This window comes from Sorex araneus, chromosome 3 (genome assembly GCF_027595985.1).
Source record: "Sorex araneus isolate mSorAra2 chromosome 3, mSorAra2.pri, whole genome shotgun sequence".
NCBI lineage: Eukaryota > Metazoa > Chordata > Mammalia > Eulipotyphla > Soricidae > Sorex > Sorex araneus.
In genome coordinates, this window is record NC_073304.1 from 25,327,898 (window position 1) to 25,349,378 (window position 21,481).

General features: G+C 50.7%; 1 protein-coding gene across 10 annotated transcripts in view; it reads right to left on the bottom strand.

Annotated features, from left to right (window-relative positions):
* Nucleotides 1-1,230: 1,230 nt before the first annotated feature.
* Nucleotides 1,231-21,481, bottom strand: part of TTLL5 (tubulin tyrosine ligase like 5) — a 276,403-nt gene continuing 256,152 nt past the window's right edge. For all 10 annotated transcript variants that reach the window (XM_055131147.1, XM_055131139.1, XM_055131146.1 and 7 more), the window contains one exon: nt 1,231-1,635. Coding sequence is in view for 2 of the 10 variants with exons in the window: in XM_055131140.1 (XP_054987115.1) it covers nt 1,613-1,635 (23 nt within the window). In the remaining 8 variants the exon portion in view is untranslated. The remainder of the gene's footprint in view (nt 1,636-21,481) is intronic.

The following is a 21,481-nucleotide window of genomic DNA, read 5'->3' on the forward strand; positions in this document are numbered from 1 at the left end:
GTGCAGGGGGGTAGCTTCGGGTTGGAATTCCAGCTGCTCACCTACGGCTACTGCAGGCCTGCAGGCTGGTCTCAGGAATTCTCTCATTGGGCTCGGGGCTCGGGCTCCTCTGCTTTTTCACAAGACCCATATAATAAATCTCCCCCAGTTTCTTGTTCGTCAAGATCTCCTTCCTATCAGCAGGGGACGGTGAAGGAATTCAGGTCTGTCCCCTCCTTAATTCATCACCACATCAGCCCACAGTTCACACCGCCCTCACACAACAGAAGTCCCGGGAGCATCTTCTCTCCTCCCTCCTGGAGCCGATGGACGCCGTCCCACACAAACAAGCACATCCCACCACACGTTCCAACCTTCCTTTTCATTCACTAGGGCGGCAATAAAGTCCCTTCCTGCCTCTATTTTTTTTGGGGGGGGGCGGGGGTGTATCATTCTCTTTAGGGTTCTTTTCCATAGCCAGCAGCTCAGGAATTACTCCTGGGGCATCAAGGGACTGAACCCAGGCGGGCTGAAGGCCAAGCAAACGGTGTCCTCTCTCTCAGGTCCCTCTTGAGGAGTTCTAGAGCCGCATCCACAGTTCCCTGTGCCAGCGCCTGGGAGCTCACCCAGACCCTCTCCAGGGCAGTCTGGAGGGTGTCAACCCCCACCTTCTGGTCAGAAGGGAGCCTGAGGATCCGGGTCCGAGATGGGGGAAGAGCCAGCAGAGAGGACTAAGTGGGAAGCTGCCCCAGGCTGGGCATGACCTGGGCAGGGAACACAGAGTATGGTGCCCCAGAGGGTCTGTGGAGACCCCCGCTCCACCCCTCGGGGCGACTTCTCGGGCCTGCCAGCCACCCTGTGGGAGTGAGCAGCTGAGACTTCCCATCCATCTGCTGAAACAGAACGAAGACAAAAACCTGCCTTGGGAGCTCACGTGTGTAAAAGAAAGGTACAAAATCGCCCAGCCTGTAGAGAAAAGGGGAGGCTGGTCCCCCTGCAGCCTTGCAGATACTGATGGCTGGGAAATAAGTAAATGTTTGGGAGGTGGGTTTGGGGGAGGAGAGGAAAACAGAATTATTTATTAATTTTGGAAATCAGTAAATCCCTGCTTCCCATGCGCTGGGAGCCCTCCCCACCCCCACACCTCCACACCCCCCGCAGGGTGGGTGAAAGGAGAGAAAGGGGGCATCCACCTGAGTACATGATGCTGGGATTTCCAAATAAAAGCTCCAAACAGGACAAGAAGAGGAAGCGAATGCAAATAGCCAAAGAGCCTCTTTTATATCATCTCTGTGCGCAGTGGGAGGGGGCAGGAGGACCTAAGGGGGGAGGGAGGGTGAAAGAATACGCTGGCTCCCACCGGGGAGACGATGCGGCAGCCCCAAACGTCCCCGTGGCCCTCGAGACCCAGCGTCTGTGTTTTCCCGTGGCCTCGGGGCCACATCCGTCCGGGTGAAGGTGCTGCGCTCTGCTAGAAGGCGTGGGGGGCGACGGCCGCAGCAGGATGCTAAGGACGCATAGCGCGACCGGGGGTGGTGGGGGCGTGACTCCGCGCGCGTGCGCACCCCGGGGCTGGTGGAGCGGTGGTGACGCAGTGCTTCCTCGGTGTTGGCCGTCACAGGGGGCGTCAGCGTCATCGTTTAGCGTGAGCGGGATCTGAAAGAGAGCACAGGGCTGTCTGGGTGGCCGGCCCCAGGACGTGGGGGTTCCGGCGTGGTCAGCAGAGCTGGAGAGGAGGAAACTCGCATGTGCCCCGGGGCATGTGGGGGGGGGTCCCCAAGAAAGTGCCCAGCTGGGGCGGGGGCAGCTGGTGCTTGCTGTGGTTCTCTCCTCCTCCAGAGAGGAATGGTTGGTCCTCTTGGCTTCTTCAACACAAGATGCCAGACAACGCCCGTCTTTTCTGGAAACTCCCGGCCAGTTTGGATTGATCGGCCATTCTGTGATTCCTGGCTCTCCCTTCTCAACGTGGGGAGATGGCCCTGCCCCAGTGCCACAATGTAAACCCACAGCTCACCGCCCGATGGGAAACGTTACCCACCCACCTGTTACCCCCAAGCCCTGAGATGCTCCCAATCGTCCCCCTCCCCATTCCCAGTACCCTGAGTTTCATGTTTCTCTTTTGCTCCTTTGCTTTCTTAAGACGTTAAGTCTGCTGACTGCGTATTCCTGATGTCCCTAAGCACTGCATCCCACCATTCCAGGTGCTTTCCTACCATTCTGCTCTTCTAATTGCAATTCCCTGTTCTAAGGGACCCAGCCCACCAGTGAGCCTTCACTTAGGAGTGGGACTGCTGTGGCCGCCCTACTTGCACCTCTGACTCTCTGGTGACGCCGCTTTACTTTTCCAAAAATGTTGCAGCTGGTGCTCCCTCTGGCACATGCCCCATCTCCATGCATTGCCGGAGCTAGAGACATTGGCTGTCAGCTGAGTCACAGCGGTGCCCTGCTGTTTGCCCTCAGATGATTCGCCTGACGCGGAAACTTAATCTATCTACACATTTCGTCTTCTGCGAAGTGCCTGAACATACCTTCTGCTTATTTTCCTACTGAGTTGTCAGTTGCTTTCTCAGAAACAGATTTACTGGGAGATGATTCCCACTTCATACAACCTGCCCATTAAAAGTGGGCCATTCAGCTGGAATATTCAGAGTTGTGCACCCATCACCAATGGTCAGCTCTAGAACATTTACATTTTTGTTCCTCCTAGTCATTACCCCACACATCAACCCAACCCAATCTACTTTCTGTCCCTGTAGAGGTAAGTATTCCGGGGAATTCCTATCAGTGCCATTGTGGTCCTCTGGGCCTGGCTCCTTCCCTTGAGCGTGTCTGCACGGGTTTCCTGTGTTGGGCATGCATGGGTGCTCAATCTGACTGCACAGCGGGGCCCTCCTGCTGTGAGGCTAGCCTGGCATGCTTAATTCACTCATCAAATGGACTTGCCCGTTGGTTTCACCTTTTAGATATTGTTCTGCTGCTGTTATAAACAGTAATGTACACTTTTGGTTTTGGAACATCTTTTTATACCTCGAAGAATTTCTAGATCCTATGGTAACTTGGGTTTAACTGCTTGAGGAGCTGCCAAACTGTTCTCCAAAGCAGTTTACTATTTTATATGCCCACTAGTAGCACATGAAATGTGCTTCTTTACAACCCTTCTTTTTTGGGGGGACGGTGATGCACAGGGGTTACTCCTGGCTCATGAACTGAGGAATAACTCCTGGCAGTGCTCGGGGGACCATATGGGATGCTGGGAATCAAACCTGGGTCGGCCGCATGCAAGGAAAATGCCCCACCTGCCGTGCTATCACTCCAGCCCTGAAACCCTTGTCCTTATCTTTTAGTTACTGCTGGTCTGGAGGGTAAGGTAGTAATCTCTCCATTTCGTTTCCATTCTCCCCAGTGGCTAATGATGTCAAAAATATTTTCTTGTGCATACCAATTAGCATTGAACATCTTTCATTTGGAAAAACATCCATTTGGACCCTGTTAAGAACTAAGTTTTCCTTTTGTTGCTGAGTCATAACACTTCTCTATCAATATGTTCCAGGTCAGTGGATTTCCACTGCGGGCTGGTCTGTGGGTATGAAAGGCTGAAACCCATTGTTCTAGATCCAAGCCCCTACCACATTGATGATTTGCAAATATTTGCTGCATTCCACAGCTGTCCTCTCATTTGCTTGATGATGTCCTTTGAAGCACAAAATTTTAAAACTTTTGTGCTGTCTAGTTAGTCGAATTCTTTATGCTGCTGCTCTAGCCTTTGATGTCACATCCAAGAAATTGATTTTTAGACTTTAGAGTCTGTACATCAGTTTAATCTCTAAGGTATGTAAATAATGTAGTTATTTATTCTCCCTATTGTATATTTATTTTTTATCTTTAATAATACTTATTTTTTCTTTACTTTTATCTTCCTTTGCAATTATTTTCTTGTTGTTCTTATTAAACTTAGTAGGGCAACTTTTACTCTCCAGACTGTAAGTGTAAATATTACTTCAGCTCTGTCTCTCAGATTTTGGGAAGTAATTTCTAATTATATTATGATTTTTTTTCAAAAGTGAGCTAATTTTTTTATTAGTCTCCAAATTCTTTTTTTTTTTGCTTTTTGGGTCACACCCAGCGATGCTCAGGGGTTACTCCTGGCTCTGCACTCAGGAATTACTCCTGGCGGTGCTGGGGGACCATATGGGATGCTGGGAATCGAACCCTGGTGGGCCTTATGCAAGGCAAATGCCCTACCCGCTGTGCTACTGCTCCAGCCCCTAGTCTCCAAATTCTTAAGGATTTTCTAGCAGTATCTTTTTTGTGATTGCACTCTGATTAGGAAACAAAGTCATTCAAATGTAACTTAGGGCTCTAGTACAGAGTTTCTGCAAATAGCCCATTTCTTAGGAAGGCTATGGAACCAGCTAGGGCTCTCTTGAAGGTTCTACCCATTTCTACCTGATCAACCTGGCTGTGTCAAACTCCCTAAAAGAGAATCAAACTGCTTAATCTACCAATTAGTGAGTTACATTAAACCATTAGAATATGGGAGTGATCTTGCCTATTTCTCTTTGTGGTTCTATTAGTATTTCCCAACATAGTTTTCTTAAATATGTATTTTATGATGCTGTAATTCTGGAAACATAATAAAACAAGCCGGCAAGAAAAGGTTAAAATGCTTTCTTGGCGAATCTTAAATTTTAGCCATAATGTAGTACCCTTTCTTTCTTTTTTTTTTTTTTAAATTTTTTAATTTTTTAATTAGTGAGTCACAGTGAGGGTACAGTTACAGATTCAAACATTTTGTGCTTGTTTTTCCCTCATGCAGTGTTCGGGAGCCCATCCTTCCACCAGTGTTCATTCTCCACCACCAATGAACCCAGAATCCCTCCCACCCCCTAATCCCATCCCCCCCACCCCACCCTGCCTCTGTGGCAGGGCATTCCAATTTGTTCTCCCTCTCTCTCCTTTTGGGTGTTGTGGTCTGCAATAGGGGTATTGAGTGGCCATCATGTTCGGACACTAGTCCACTTTCAGCGCTCATTTCCCTTACCACGTGGGATCTCCACTCACAATTTACTTGGTGGTTCTTTCTTCATTTGGTATGACTTTCCCCCAGCGTGTGAGGCCAAGTTCCAAGCTATGGAGTCAACCTCCTGGTATTGTATACTACTATTCTTGGGTATTAGTCTCCTACTCTGTTATTTTATATTCCACAGATGAGTGCAACCTTTCTATGTCTGTCCCTCTCTTTCTGACTCATTTCACTTAGCATGATACTGTCCATGTTGATCCACTTATATGCAAAGTTTATGACTTCATCTTTTCTTACAGCTGCATAGTATTCCATTGTATAGATGTACCAGAGTTTCTTTAACCAGTCATCTGTTCTTGGGCACTCGGGTTTTTTCCAGGTTCTGGCTATTGTAAACAGTGCCGTGATGAACATATAAGTGCAGATGTCATTTTGACCATACTTTTTTGTTTCTCCAGGGTATATTCCAAGAAGTGGTATTGCTGGATCAAATGGAAGCTCAATTTCTAATTTTTTGAGAAGCGTCCATATACCCTTTCTTTCTTGATGTGATTCTCCCTTATTATCTAACTTGCCTGATGAGTCTGGCCTTTACCAGTGTCCTTCAATCACCAGCACACAGGCCAGTGCTGGCCGGCCGGGATCGAAAGGCTGGAAACACTGCTCTACTCTTCACTCTGACTCTGGGGACCAGGACGCTGGACAGGTACAGAAAGGCTGAAGAACACGGGCCTGTATCACTCTGGGATATTTCCCCCCAACTTCCTCCTTCGTCTTTTTCGTATATTCATGTGTTCGATTTGACTCTTCTAACTATCTTGCAAGCGGGGTTTTGAACTCTGACTCTGATGTGTCCGTATCTGGTTGACTACTTCCCCCCAGCCCCGCTTCTGCTGCTGCCACCGTCATTGTCCCTCCCTGATCCACACCGATCAGCCACATTGGTCCCGGGGAACCCAGACTCGGCTCCTGCCCTTCCTGTACCCAGAGCCCTGGATGGCTTCTACTTTACCCAGAAGGAAGGTGCGAGTTGCCTGGGTCGTCCATTGCATTACCTTTCTCTACTGTGATGGCAGGACAGTAGCCGCAGATTCATTCAAGTCTGGAATGCTGGAAAATGTCTTTGTTTCATCCTCATTCTGAAAACTATTTTTGCGTCAACTGCCTGTCTGGCCTAGGCATGGCTTTCCTTCATAACAGCAACATTACATTGTATTTATGAGTATGCCATCGATCAAAATGGCACCATTGCTAAGAAGTCTTCTCTTTCTAGTTGCTTTTAATTTTTTTTTTCCCTTTATCTCTGGTCGCCTACGTTTCATGAGGGTGTGCCCAACATGGATTTCCTGTGACTCACTGCAACTCGTGTATCTTAGATTAGGTCCAGAAAATTTTTAGCTATTATCTCTTTAAAAATTGTTCCTACTTCCACTTCCCTTCTTTTTCTTGGGGGGGGGTGTTGTTTTTTGGGGTGTTGCACCTGGTGGTGCTTGGGAGTCACTTCTGACCAGCTAAACTGCAGGCTCTTGCATGCATAGCAGGTCCTTTGTCTGTCAAACCCCCCTTATATTTCTTTCCAGAACATGCTAGCTATCTATAAGGCCTTTAACTTGTTTTTCCACTTTTCTTTCCATTCTGAAGTCCAGATAATATTTTTGGAACATATCTCTGAGTTCATTAAATCTTTCCTCAGCAGTTAAGCCCAACACTGATTTTCAAACTTTAATTACTATTTTTTTTCTCTTTTTAAGCTCTTAAGTTCTTAGAGTTTTTTTCTGCTTCTTTTCCAGTTCCTAAAATTCTTAGGTATTTTATTTTATTTTATTTTGGGGACACACTTGGCAGTGCTCAGGGGACCACAGGCAGCGCTGGGGATTGGGCCTGGGTCAGCTGCATGCAAGTGTCCCACCCACTGTGGTGTTCTCTCTCCCAAACAATGGAGACTTTTTTTGCTTGCCCCTAAAATTCTTAGTCCTTTATCAAATTTGTGTGATCACAATTATTATCTCTTGGGGTTTCAACAACAATTTTGCTCCTTCTTACGCTTCACAAAACTTACAAGGATGACTACTATTACTGTTATTTCCAAAAGGTAGTTCCAGCAGGTCTTTTCAACTCTAATATGGTCATCTAATTCTCGTTTATTTTCTGCAGGCCTTTGCTTCTAGTGTCACATTCCCTTATTTTATAATTTTTTTTTTAATTGAATCACCGTGTGGGAAGTTACAAAGCTTTCAGGCTTAAGTCTCTGTTACATAATGCTCGAACACCCATCACTTCACCAGTGCACATATTCCACCACCAAGAACCACAGTAAACCTCCCCCCCACCCCCCAGCCCTCCAGCCTCCCAGCCCCCCACCCCGCCTGTGTAGCTGATAAATTTCACTTTACTTTCTCTTTACTTTGATTACATACAAACAAAAAACTCACTATTATTGTTTGGATCCCTTATTTTATAATTTAATTAATAAATTGGGCTGGAGTGATAGCACAGCGGGTAGGTAGGGCGTTTGCCTTGCATGCGGCCAACACGGGTTTGATTCCTCCATCCCTCTCGGAGAGTCTGGCAAGCTACCGAGAGTATCCTGCCCGAGTGGCAGAGCCTGGCAAGGTCCCCGTGGCATATTCGATATGCCAAAAACAGTAACAACAAGTCTCACGATGGAGACGTTACTGGTGCCTGCTTGAACAAATCGATGGATGACAGTGCTACGGGACGACAGTGCTACAGTGACACAACTAATGAGTTAGTTTGTATACCTGGAAAGTAACTCGGGACTTTACACGTGCAAAGCAAAGCATGGGGTTTAACTCTGGGTCACATCCCCAGCCCCTTCTCTGTGATTTAACTGTCACTTCACAGCCCAGCAGCCCCGGGGGACTGAGTGCAGTTCCCTGCAGAGCCCCTCCCCGAGAACCCCCATCCTTGCTGCCCTCACCTTTGTGCACTCTCCCCCCTCCCCCCCAACATCAGTCCTCTCAGCGCTGAGGCCAACCGTGCCTCAGAAATGCTGACCTGGCAGCTCCTTGGCAAATATTTGGTCGGCGGATGTGGGGAGCGGCACTGCCTGCGGGGAGCGAGACTGCCCAGCGCTGCCTCTGCACGGCACAGGCCTGGGCCGCACGAGGGCCACACTCTGGGGACTGGTCCTGAGGCCGCCCGCGGCCACCACAGGACGCTCCGCCTCCCTCCCTTGCAAAGGGCCTGGTGCAGAAGAGGCAGCAAATCTGTGACGATGCTGGTGCAGGCCGCTGACCGGGTGATTTGTTTTGTCTTTTTTATGGGTTCTGGGGCCACACCTGGCAGTGCTCAGGGGCTACTCCTGGCTCTGTGTGCGGGGTGTAGAGGGGGATGAGGGGGGGATGAGGGGGTGAGGGATCATGAGGTCGGTGCCAGGGACGGAACTTGGGGCCCCTGCATGCAAATCCTGCACACCAGCCCGGCATTGGGGCTCTCTCTCCCAAACACTGAACTGGAATTTCCCCCCCTCCAAGGTCTGAAGTGAAAAGAAGTTAAACATCTGCCTCGTATGCACGGTGGAAATGATAAAGCCTTAATTAAAAAAAATAAAGGTCTTTGCATGAATTAACCTACATGCAAAGACCTTTATTAAAGGTCTTTATATCTGGCCCTAAGGCCTTTCTGACCGAGGGCGGAGGTCTGGAAACTGGAAGCTGCTGTGAGCAGGAGAGTGAATGAAGCCGTTTATTTATACCCTGAGTGACAGTCGGAGCAAGGAACAGCTGGGAGCGAGGGCCGACCTGCTGGCACTCACCTTCCCGGGCGCGGCTCCAGTATGCAGGAATGAACAACACAGACAGCAGAGCATAGATCCATTTCATGAAACCCTGCCTGGGTGACAAAGGCGCCGGGCACAGCTGCCAGGGGCTGCTGCGGAGCACGGCAGCCCCCGAGGAAGACGTGGGAGGAGGGAGCACCCCAGAAACCCTCCTCCACGTCTCCTGCACGCCCCGCCCAGACACCGCGCCAACCCTCTGATTCGTTAAAACCAACGTGAGCTCAGGTCCGGCGCTGGGGCCAGAGAGCCACTGAACCAAAGGTGTGCAGGGCTTGTAAGAAAGAGCCATTTCATGGGAACTCTCCTGTCCGGAAGAAAGTCATGTCCACAAGGAGGCCAGTTCTGAGAGAAGAGGCTCTCGTGCCTTTCTGAGCGTGTGTCCCATTCCGGCCAACCAGTAAAGCTGTGTCCCCTGGCTCATCTTCTTGTTATGACGTATTGGTCAGGTGGGTGTGATCAAGCCACATCACAGAACAGAAACAAGACAAATCGATCTGAGTGACTTTCACGTCAACTGGGGCCAAATGTTCCTTTTGGATTACATTTAGAGAGTAGATCATTGAATGGGTGTGCATGGGGCTTTATTTTGTTCTGGAGGCATAAGAATATGCCAGGACTTCCTCCTTCTGCGAGATGTTAAAGACTAACCTAAATCAAAGTTCTTAGGATCTAATTCTAGGATCTACGTATATCTAACTAGTTTTCAGGCAAATTCTGAAAACTTAAATACAGACATACATTTAGAAATGTTATTTACATATAGATATAAATTAGAGAAATAAATTCATTCAAAGGAAAATAATTTATTTCAGGGAAAGTCTCTTTTATTTTTTCAATTTAGTTGTGAGGGTCAAAGGATATGGCCTTAAAAAATGTTAAAAAGATATGGAAAAGGGCAAAAGAAATGATAAACTAAATGTGTGTGTGTGTTTTGGGCCATACCTGACAGTGCTTAGGGCTTATTTTGGCTCTACGTTCAGGAATTACTTCTGGCAGGGCTTGGGGGACCATATGGGATGTCTGGATCAAACCGGGGTCAACTGAGTGCAGGGAAAAAGCCCTCCCCGAGAACTATCACTCTGGCCCCCAAAGTCTCTTAACTTTCCCTAAAAAGTTTCCTTATGGCGAGTTTTAATGAATGAAGAGAGACTGCTATGGGAATTATCGTGATTTATACTACTGCCTTTAAATCTTTGAGATCTAATAATAATGATTGTTTGACTGCGGCAAATACAAGCTTGGGATAGAAAATCTTTTTTGAAACAATGATGTTTACACATTATATTCTCCTCTCTCTCCCTCCCTTCTCTTTCCCTATTTTCTTCTCTCTCAGGTTTGTCTTATTTACTCCCTGGACAAATACCTACCGCCCAACACACACGTATACATCCTCAAAAAAATTAAAATTGAACAAGAAACTCTATTCAAAACATAAAGCAGGACGTATAAAATACCCGAGGAGAGTTACAGTGGATAACTGAACAGGGTGGCCCCCAGTTCAATCCCCAGCACTACATGCATGGTCCCCTGAGCCCCCCTGGGAGTAACTCCAAAGGACGGAGCTGGGTGGGGCCTCTCCTCCCCAAAGCCATGACTCTGTGGGGGAGCAGAGGAAGAGAAGTAGAAGTCTTCGGAGGCTGCAGCATTCGGGCGGGGCCCACAGCATGGAAGCCTCTTTTGCAAAGATGAAGGAAAACAGTCCAGATGTCCGCAGGACACAACAAAAGGCACTAGTGACAGGAAGGGAGGGAGGGAAGAGCAGGCATCCCTCACCGAGGCCCAACGCCCTCCTTCCTCTGAGACTGCAGGCGCCTAGTCACAGAGGACGCTGGGACCTAAGGCCTCTGCTGACCATCAGAAGAGCAGACTTTCACTTGCCCAGGAAAGACGGGACCGCAATCAGTACTTTCCCCACCATGGTGCAGAGCAGGAAACGCGTCTTAGTGAACAACTGAGTATCTTCATGGCTTAAACAAACACCTCAGAAAAATCCAACCAACCAACCGACCAACCAACCAACCAACCAAACCAACCAACCAACCAACCAACCAAACCAACCAACCAACCAACCAAACCAACCAACCAAACCAACCAACCAACCAACCAAACCAATCAACCAACCAACCAACCAACCAAACCAACCAACCAACCAACCAAACCAACCAAACCAACCAACCAACCAACCAACCAAACCAACCAACCAACCAACCAACCAACCAAACCAACCAACCAACCAACCAACCAACCAACCAACCAACCAACCAACCAACCAACCAACCAACCCATTCTTACTTTTTTTACTGATGGGCTCTGGTAGTTTTCTCTCTGTCCCTATGTAGGGGGTGGGGCTGGGGGAAAGGACAGCTAGGCCGAGTGGTCTGCTGGTAGATACGCAACATCTTGCACTGTGGCCAAGCCAACAAACGCCACCCCTCCCCCACCAACTCTACCACGGGCCCAGGAGAGGAGGGGATGTGGCCCTGACTTAGGAGCCCTGAGACCCAGTGAGCTGAATCTACAGAGCTGGACCCACTGAACGGACCTGACAATCACCCGACGGGCCTGGCCCACAGTTTAAATACCATGATACACGGGGCCAGAGCCATAGCACCGCAGGGAGGGCATTTGCCTGGCATGCAGCCTACACTGGGTTCACTCCCTGGCATCCCATATCATCCCCTGAGCACCGTCCACCAGGAGTAATTTCCTGAGTGCAGAGCAAGGAGTATATCCTGAGCATCGCTGGGTCTGACCCCAAAAAGCCAAAATAAGTAAGTAGATATAAAAAATAGTAAAGACTGTGATGTGAGCAACTAGAAGATCAGCCCCCTCAGGAGGGACGAGGAGACGGTTTTCTAGATGTTCAGGAAGAGAGCACGAGCCTGGGGCGGCAAGCTGCCTGGTGCAGTGTGACGGGGGCGTCTCCGGGCTGCTCCGCCTTGGCTCCCCCTGAGCTCATGTGCTGTCTCCTCGGCAACCTTAGGAAAACCACCACTTCTCCGAGCTAAGTTTCTTTCTCTGTAACACGGGAATCGTAAAGTGTATGCCTCGCCGGAATGTTCCGAGGAGCCGTCAGACAATCTCTGAAGCCTTCTGAAAACAAGGCCAAGTTCTTAGTGCCCAGAGATGGCTCGGGGGTGAAAAGTCCTGTCTCGAAGGCGTGAGGCCCGGAGTTCCCACACAGAGTGGGCGGTCCTGCCACTTTGAGAGTCCAGACCTCCCCCGCCCCCTACAACAGCGTGAGATTTCCAGTGCCCCGTAGCCAGGTGTGTAGGCATCACACTAGAGCATCTGACTCACATCCCTGGAGCTCTGCAAGTAAAAATTGGAGACCCTCGGGGGCTGGAGAGATAGCACAGCGGGTAGGGCGTTTGCCTTACACGTGGCCGACCCGGGTTCAAATCCCAGCATCCCATATGGTCCCCTAAGCACGGCCAGGGGTAATTCCTGAGTGCAGAGCCAGGAGTAACCCCTGTGCATCGCCAGGTGTGACCCAAAAAGCAAAAAAAAAAAAAAAAAAAAAAAAAAAATTGGAGACCCTCCCGCCCACACACACACACACACACACACAAGCCGGTGTGTGTGCGCAGCAACACCAGCATGTGTGGGGCCATTGGGGAGCACAGCATCGTGTGTGTGTGTGTGTGTGTGTGTGTGTGTGTGTGTGTGAGCACTGTAATGAAAGGAGCGGGGCTAGAGCGATAGCACAGTGGGTAGGATGTTTGCCTTGCATGCGGCCGACCCGGGTTCAATTCCCAGCAACCCATATGGGCCCCCGAGCACCGCCAGGAGTGATTCCTGAGTGCAGAGCCAGGGATAACCTCTGAGCATTGCTGGGTGTGATCCAAAAAGGGGATTTAAAAAAAAAAAAGGAGCATGACCCCGGTGAGCACCCCAACCAAACCTGAGTGGGAGCACTCCACTAAGCTCGTGAGTGAGCACCCCAGCCATGCCAGCCAGCCAGCCAGCAGTTCACCAGGTCTTCAAGTGAGCACGCCAGTCCTGTGTGTGACCTCCAGTCATCATGACAACTGTCTGTAGCATTGTAGCACTGTCGTCCCATTGTTCATCGATTTGCTTGAGTGGGCACCAGTAACGTCTCCATTGTGAGACTTATTACTGTTTTTGGCATATCGAATATGCCACGGGGAGCTTGCCAGGCTCTGCCGTGCGGGCGGGATACTCTCAGTAGCTTGCTGGGCTCTCCGAGAGGGACGGAGGAATAGAACCCGGGTTGGCCGAGTACAAGACAAACGCCCTACCCGCTGTGCTATCGCTCCAGTCCATCACAACTGCAAAGGGAAAACTCCACTGGGCGGTATTCTCAGATCATGAATCAGTCTAGCAGAAGGAAATTCCCAGCAATGAAAAAAAATATATAAAAAGAAAACAGCATCTGTGACAGCACCTGAGCTCATCAATCATTCTCGCCACCTTGATCTCCCCTCCGGGAGGCGCTGCACTTCCGGGATATCCGGGTGCCTCTCAGGCTGGCCCCCATGGCTCCTCCATGGCTCCCCTCTGTCCTTTGGGCTCCCCTTACACTCTTCTCCACCCCCCCGCCCCCTCCCCCGATGTATCCACTCCGACCTACTTGCCTTTGACTTCTCCCTGGTCCTTGTGCCAAATTTGACTTTTTAAAGGCCCACAGTCCTGGGCCACGACAGCTCAGGAGGCTGGGGTACAGGCTTTGAATGCAGGAGCAGCTCCCTCCCCCTCGACACACACATTCAACCCTCAGCCCTGGAGCACCACCAGGAGCAATCCCTGCGCGGAGAGCCGGGAGGAGGCCCTGAGTACCAATGGGGTGGCCCCCAAATCAAGCCCGCCAAACCTAACAAAACAACCCCCAATAACAATAACCACAAAAAATACTGGACCCCGAAATGCTAATGGCGTTGGCCTTGCACACGGCCGACCTGGGTTCAATTCCTTGCATCCAACATGGTCCCCTGAGCACAGCCAGGAGCAATCCCTGAGTGCAGAGTCAGGAGTAACCCCTGAGCATCACTGGGTGTGGCCCCTAAAGCAAATAAAAACAAGGATGAAGATGTAAGTGAAGAGTGTCCAAGGGCCTCACACCAGGAGGGCGCCCCCCCTGCAGCAAGGAGAGGCGAGGGGCTAGCGCACGCGGGTGTGGGGGGTGGGGAGGAACGGACTTTCCCCCTCTGCAGGCGGGAGGATGAACGAGACCTAACAGGCCCGCAATTCGGCAACTGCGCTCAGCACCCCCGAGGAACTGAGCACCGACTCACACAGAACTGGGCTCTACCCGGGTCAGAGTGCAAAGGCGGGAGGGACAGCGGCCGAGCAGGGCAGGCCGGGGAGCCCAGTGTGGTCTGTGCGCCCCTTGGAAGCTCCTTCCACGGCAAAGGAGAGCGGCCCGGGCTCAGGCTGTCACAGGACGAGCACCGGGAGTCACGCTATGAGGAATAACAAGCGTCCATCCTCCCAAATGGCTGAGGCCGTGGGTAGCATCTCCAGCAGTGGCATTCAGAGAGGGCAGGAGGGCAGATGCTGGGCTAAGGGAGTGGAGACGGGGTGGGGGCAGGGTGTGTGTGTGTGTCTGTGTTTAACAAACAGTCTCAGTGTGGGGAGATGTAAGAAAGTTCTAGAGATGAACGGTGAGATGGTTGCACAACAATCCATGGAACTGTACACTTAGGAATAGTCAAAACAGTAAATGTTGTGTATTCTGCGACAGTTAAAAAAAATAAAAAAGATAATCCCTTGCGCCCTTTCTGCTCCAGGCACTAGACTGAGTGTTTTCTGTGTGCGTTAGCCCCCTCCCCGTGCGCTGGTAAAGATGCTAAGCAGGAGGAAGTGACTGTTTCGGTCTGTCTCGTGTCCCTGGCCACCTGTCTGTGGCTTCAGCTCCTTTCGGTTCCTTTGGGAAAACACGTCCCATCTCTTTTATTCCAGTGAGGCCACTATGGGCGGCTGCCGGCGCAAGCCCCACAGCCCCATTCACCAGAGCTGGCAACGCACCCTGACCGAGCCAAGGGCCCGAGCCCGGTGGTCACTGCCTTCAGGGGAGCTCGTGCCAGCCATGCCAAGTTGGTCCCAGCCCCTCCTTGCCAGTTACATATGCACAGGCCACAGAAGGAGCGCTTCTGGCACTCTGGTCACGAGGCTCAGAGAACAAGACTGGAACAGCTCAAACTGTGCCTCTCCACCTGATCTTAGAAAAATGGAAAAACAAAACGAAACAAAACAAAACCACTACGAAATAAGGAGGCTGGGGCCAGAGAGGGAGAATGGGGGTAAGGCGCGTGCTTTGCATATGGCCCTTCAAGCCCTTCCAGGAGGGAGCCCTGAGCGCCACCACACGTGGGCCAGCTCTACGACTCTACCCTTTTCTCCCCCCAAAAACCAAGAGGAAGGTTAGAAAAACTGTGAAGCGAATGGAAACAGGATGAGAGAGAAACGGGGCGATGCAGAAAGCCACACAGCAAAGGGAGACGCAGCGCGCTTGGTTCCTGAGCCGTCCTAAGGTGCGCACGCCAGTAAGCCCCCTTCTCTCTGGGGTCCGAGCTGGGCTTCCTCAGCGCGCCTAGCTATATTCCAGGGGGCACCAAAGGAGCCTTTAGATGTCAGAATCCTTCAAATAAAGGATGACGTTCTGAAAAACATCCGCCTGGAGGAGGCCATAAAGAGGAGAACGCCCAGGCGCAGGACGGCTCCCACGTCCCCCCGTGCTCCCGGCACCATGGCAGTCTCATCTGGCCTCAGCCGGGGAAGCGCGTCCTCTTATCTGAAGAGAGCCAGAGGAAGCAATATACAAGCTCAGCGGAAAAGGGGGGCAGTCAAAGGCACTCCCCATAAATTATTGCAATGGTCTCCCTCTCTCTCTCTCTCTCTCTCTTTCACACACACACACACACACACACACACACACACACACACACACACACATACACACACACACGCCAACTGCAGCCCCTGGGCCACAGTGGAGATCAGCTGCAATTACTCTCAGGGTTTTCATGACAAAGAGCAGAGAGAGTCGGACCTGAAAGCACCTTGAGCAAGAACAGGACGGGATCTGAAGTCTTCATACAGTAACTTCATTTTTTCACACAGTAACCTCATTCTTTCAAGACCTCCCTTAAAAAAAAAAATGCACCCCCTGTGTGGTTTTAAAGCAGTCCATACACAGGTCCCAAAACACCAAATTACAAAAGGGACCGAGTTAAAAAGTGTGTCTTCTCTCTACTCCAGACTACTGCGTGATTGCCGATACGCCCTCCTCAGAACCCTGACACAGACAGATTCCTTCTCGTCTCCTACACATGGCCACAGCGGGAGTGTGGGGTACCTTTGACTCGACACGGATTAGAGACTGCTCTCTACTAACACAGACATCAGCTTCAGAAGAACCCTAGGCAAGCTGCCGTAGAACTAGCGCACCAATTCCAACCCCCGAGATACCTTTTTAGCGGGGGTGACGCTGTAAGGTCACTGTGCCCTCTCTTTGGGGGTTCCCCGGCTTCCAGCGCAAGGACAGTTGACATGGCCCCTAGAAATCGATCTGTCATCTCGTCAGGGTGCAACCAGGAGATAACAGGAAACAGCTTCTTCCTCTCTGAAAACAAAAGGGCCACCCACGAGGGAGTTCCATGGAAAAGAGCCAAGTTACGGGAGCTGAAACTCTGGAAATCCGGCCACGGCAGAGAGCTGCGCCCAGTGCTCTGAAGGGTGGAGGGAGAGCTTCACCTGCCGTGGCGTCACTGACAGGTTCAGAAGAAGGGGGATGTTGGTGAGACACAGTCTGACCTGCAGAGGGGACCCAAAGGGTCAGCTGAACGGACAATTGGAGGCCACTCTAGGTAACCCAGTGACTTGGCTGTCGACTCATTCCACAAGGCAGATGTCCTCTGGACCCTTGACCGCTGGACTCAACTAAAGCCCACCCTTCTCTCAAGTTCCTCTGGCGGGTTCTCTGAAGGCTCCTTGTCTTTGTTACTCTGCGTTTCTTCTCCACGTGGACCACACAGCCCAGCTGCCACTTTTAAGACACCTCACGGGATTTTCCTAAAATACCATCTCTTCCCCGGGTCTCTAACTTCCATTCCTTCCTCTATTGCTCTTTTTGTCTATTCACAAGAATGACAAGAATAATTTCTCAATCTTTTACGATCGATGCACCGTGGGCCAAGATTTTGTTCAGGTTTAGTGTCTGCAGTTTGTTTTATGAAAGCTGTAAATTTCTCCTTACCACCCTTACATAAAATTCTATGCTTCTAAGATTCGCCCCCCGGCCCCTCTTCTTTCCCCTTAGCCTCTCTTGGTCGTTCCCCTGGCTGAGAATCACTGCCTTAGTCAGAGACTGAGGATCCAGTGTACTGCGCGCCCTTCTGTCTACTGCACACACGCCATCTTTCCAGATGTCAATCATTTTCACCTTTCGGATTAGTCATTTTAGCTTCACAGGGCTGGAGTACCAGCCAGCATGTCCACGGATTTGATGAAGTTCAACTTACTTTATCGTGCAGAGAGTATCTATCTGTTCGTCTCTTTTTGTTACCAAAATAATAATCATAACAATAATAATGAAGACCAACAAGTAGTGTGAAGCAGACTTCAAGACGGCCTCCTGAGATGCTTCTTGTTATTCACAATCTGAGGTCATCTTTTCTCCTCAGGTAAGGACTAACCTTGACTTCTAACAAAGTGAAGAGAACAAAACCTGAGATTGTCACTTCCAAGATGAAGTTTTTAAAGAGCTGAGGCTTCTGCCCGGGTCCTCAGTTCCCCGGGAGCCAGCCGCCGTATGGTGGCACAGCAACACTGGTCTGCTCAAGCTGCAGGGATAAGTGCCACACTTAAAGGGCAGAACTTGATTTTCTCAGTACAGCAGCCAGATGTCTAAGGAAGAGGCAGGTTGGCTCCTTCTGACTAAAGCATCTCCCTCTGGCTCTCATACGGCCACCATCTTATCATGCCCTCAGTCTTGCCTCTGTGTATGTTTCTGCTGTCTCTGTGTGTCCTCTTTTTATCGGAATAATTATGAGATACACAGTTAAAAAGTTCTTCATGACTGGGTTTCAGTCATACAATGCTCCAACACCCGTCCCTTGACCAGTGTACATTTCCTGCCACCAATGTCCCCAATTTCTTTCCTACCAACCCTGCTCATCCTAGCCTGCCTCTATGGCAGGCGCTCTCTGTCTCTGTCTCTGTCTCTTTCTCTCTTGCTGTCTGCCTGTCTCTGTCTTCTTTTACAAGAATGTTGCTCAGAGTGGATGAGGGTCACCCTAATAACCTCCTTCAACTGGGCCACCCTTTGAAAGGACCACCTCACTTCAGTTTGTCACTTCCTGAAGTGATGAATTAACACATGAGAAAACACCAAAATAAGAAGTTAAGACCAACAAATACTTTGGGGTGGTAATGGAGCAGAGGCAAGGAGAAAGGAAAAGGGGATCCACTTCAGCCCGAACAGCAGCTCTCTGGAGAGGCCAGTGGGGAGACAGCAGCCTGCCGGGTCTCCTGACGGGCCCGAGCCAGAGGCACACACAGCTGGGATGTGGGACTCACAGACACAGCGAGACTATACTTGTCTGTTGTTTGTGGCTTTAGTTTGTTTTGGGCCTATACCCCGTTCAGTAAACAGCCGATCGATAGTAACTGGAAACCTAATCTACTGGCAACATCAAACTCTAAACGGAAATATTGGGGAGACCACTGGACTTCTCTGTGTTGTCTGTTCAGAGGAAAGGCCATTTAAAAAAATTGCTCCAAATCTTGCTAAAAATGAATAGTTTGGGGCCAAAGAGATAACACATGGGGTTAGGACACACACTTGCCTTGTAATGGGCTGATCTGGGCTTGATCCCTGGCACCCCATATGGCCTCTGAGCCCCATCAGGAGTGACCCCTGGGCACAGGGCCAGAGGTCCTGAGGACTGCCAGTGTTGCCCCAGAACAAACAAACAAAAGCAAAAAACAGTGTACTTTTCCGCCAAGACTGGACCAAGCTAGGTGTCACTGAAAGAAACTCTTTCACATACTATATCTCATCTAATTTTTATAGCAGTCCCATGGAGAAGATACGGCAACTATTTTCAGGTTCCCAATAAAAACTTGACATACAGCAAAGGAGATAAGGTGCTTGCCTTGCACGCGGCCAACCCCAGTTCATCCTGTGGCACCACAGACGGTCCCCTGAGTACTGACAGGACTGACCCATGAGGACAGAGTCAGGAGTAGCCCCTGAGCACTGCAAGGTGAGCCCCTAACTCAACAAACAGTGAAAAACATTTCCAGGGTCTGAGGACATGGTTCAGTGGGGGGAAAAAATATTTTTCAGATCTGAAAAGAACCTCATTGTCTGATCTTCTTTTCACATTTTCCCCTTTCCTTGACCCCCCCATTTAATCCAATCCTGTTGTTTCCTGAATGTTCTATCTGCTTCATGTTTTTCTTACATTGCTCCTTGTTCTCTATACTGTTTTGTTTTTTTTTTGCTTTTTGGGTCATACCCAGCAATGCACAGGGGTTACCTTCTGGCTTTGCACTCAGGAATTACTCCTGGCGGTGCTCGGGGGACCATATGGGATGCTGGGAACCAAACCCGGTTGGCTGCGTGCAAGGCAAACGCCCTCCTCCCCACTGTGCTATCACTCCAGCCCCACTGTTCTCTACACTGTCTCAGAAGATAATTTAAGAAATACATGAAGTTCCTAAAGGGATACATTTGTAACCATTTTTTTGCCACACTCTAACACCAAACTACTTTTCCTCATATGCATGTTTATTCTATGATTTCAGGTTGGCGATCCTTATTGTGTTTGTTATTCCTTTCACAAACCTGAGAGTGTGCTGAGGAAAATTCATATTATAGGAACACGCCACATAATCCAAAGGCCACGTGAGAATACAAATATCTGAAAGGAAGCAGCAGAGAGCAGAAAGAAGGTCCAGAAAAACGTTTTCAAAAGTCTTGTCAGAAGCCTGTGTTGGTCTGGGCACTTGCTTTGACTCTAAAGCTCAGTTCCGTTTTCGAAGCGAGAAGTCACCTTACCACATATGAAGTCACTTCCCTTCTCCCCGTCAGGGAGGTTTGAGAGCGGAACAAGGCCTGCTTCAAAGCCCGGGGAGCAAACGAGGAGAGGTCACTGGTCCGCAGCTCTGCAGAGAGCAGCAGCCCGTCCTGGAGCCTCCGGCGGATGATCGGCACTACAGGCGGAAGAGTTCCCCGCCAATCTGAGAAACTCCGAGTTACAGCAAGTTCCCTGCTTGCCGTGGTGTGCACGGGGACTTGGGCAGGGAGGGAGGCAGGGATGGAACCCACCTGGGGGCCACACCAGGCAGGCGCTCCCCCCACGGAGCTCCCCCCAACCCCACACCCGTTTCTTCACTGAAAGACGCGAGTCTGTCTTCCGGCTGGTACCCTCCAGCTAGCTCACTGGACTGTGCGGATTTGCGTTTGCAGAACACGTTTTGGGGAGAAACATCACCCTAAGTTTACAGAGGAGGGCCCTGAGCCCAGAGAGGTTTGGGGAAGCTCTCCAGGACCACACACCAGCGGCAGCAACGCTGAGCGGAGAGCCGGCACCTCTGATGTTTGAAACGGGGGCCTCTTCTTACACGCCACCCGGCTGCCACACGCACGCTCCCTGCGGAAGGCCCTCTGGGAAAGAGCAGGGCGAGGTGGGAACCATCGGATCACGGAGGTACGGGGACCCGGACTCCCTCCTCCAGAGGCCTGACCCAGGATCTCTCTCCGGGGGGGAGCCTGCCAGCCGTTCTGCACCCACAAATACCCGAGGGTGCCGAGGTCGAGCCCTCAGGGATGCTTCAGGGCGCGTGGAAGTAAAACGGATTGATGCCGAGAATTCCTGGAGCAGATGTGAAACCGAATACTTCATCTCAAGCCCACTCCCACCCTTGCTGAAAGGGGAACGGAGCGGCGGGATTAACCTGCTCTCTGCCAGCAAGTGCTTTGTTTCTTACAAAACCCCAGAGACCGGGCCCACTCCATTTCTTGCGGCATCCCTCCCCGTGGGGGGGGGGCGGGGGGGAGGGCAGTGGATGGAGGGGCATGTGAGCCTGGGTGGGTGGGGGGGGGCATACTTATTACTGAACCATCCACTCCCTTATCGGCTCATCTCTCCAGCCTCGTGCTGCCAGGAGGTGCTTCTGTAAAACGCAAACGTCATGAGTATCTTAGCACATCGCCATATGGACTCATCTGAGGGGAGAACGAGACTAGACTTGGCCTGGTTCTGGGGAAAAAAAAAAAAAGTGAAATATTTTCTTTGGGGTGGGGAGGGGTCATAAAATTTCTGGGAAAGCGATGGAGGAACTTTAAACTATGGACCCTAATCGTTCTGGGGGAGGGGGAGGACTGTGGTTACCACCCTGGGGTGCTGGCCCAGGGCACCTGGAGGTGATGGGGAACAACCCTGGGGCTCCCGCCTGCCAAACATGTGTGAGCCCTTGGAGCCGTCTTCTGGGCCCAGCTCGCCCTCACGCCTGGACCAGGCGACGGAGGGTCAGGCAGGACTTTGACTATAAGGAGATGGTTTATGCCGGCCTTGAGGCTAGTGGTAAATGACCGAATGCCGCTCGGTAGCCCCGGAGTCCGAGCGGGAGCTCTCGGAGTCCAGCGGGCGGAGGCTGCTCCCTGTCTTCACCTAGCAACGGGCGCCGTTCTCCCCGGTGGCCCTGGC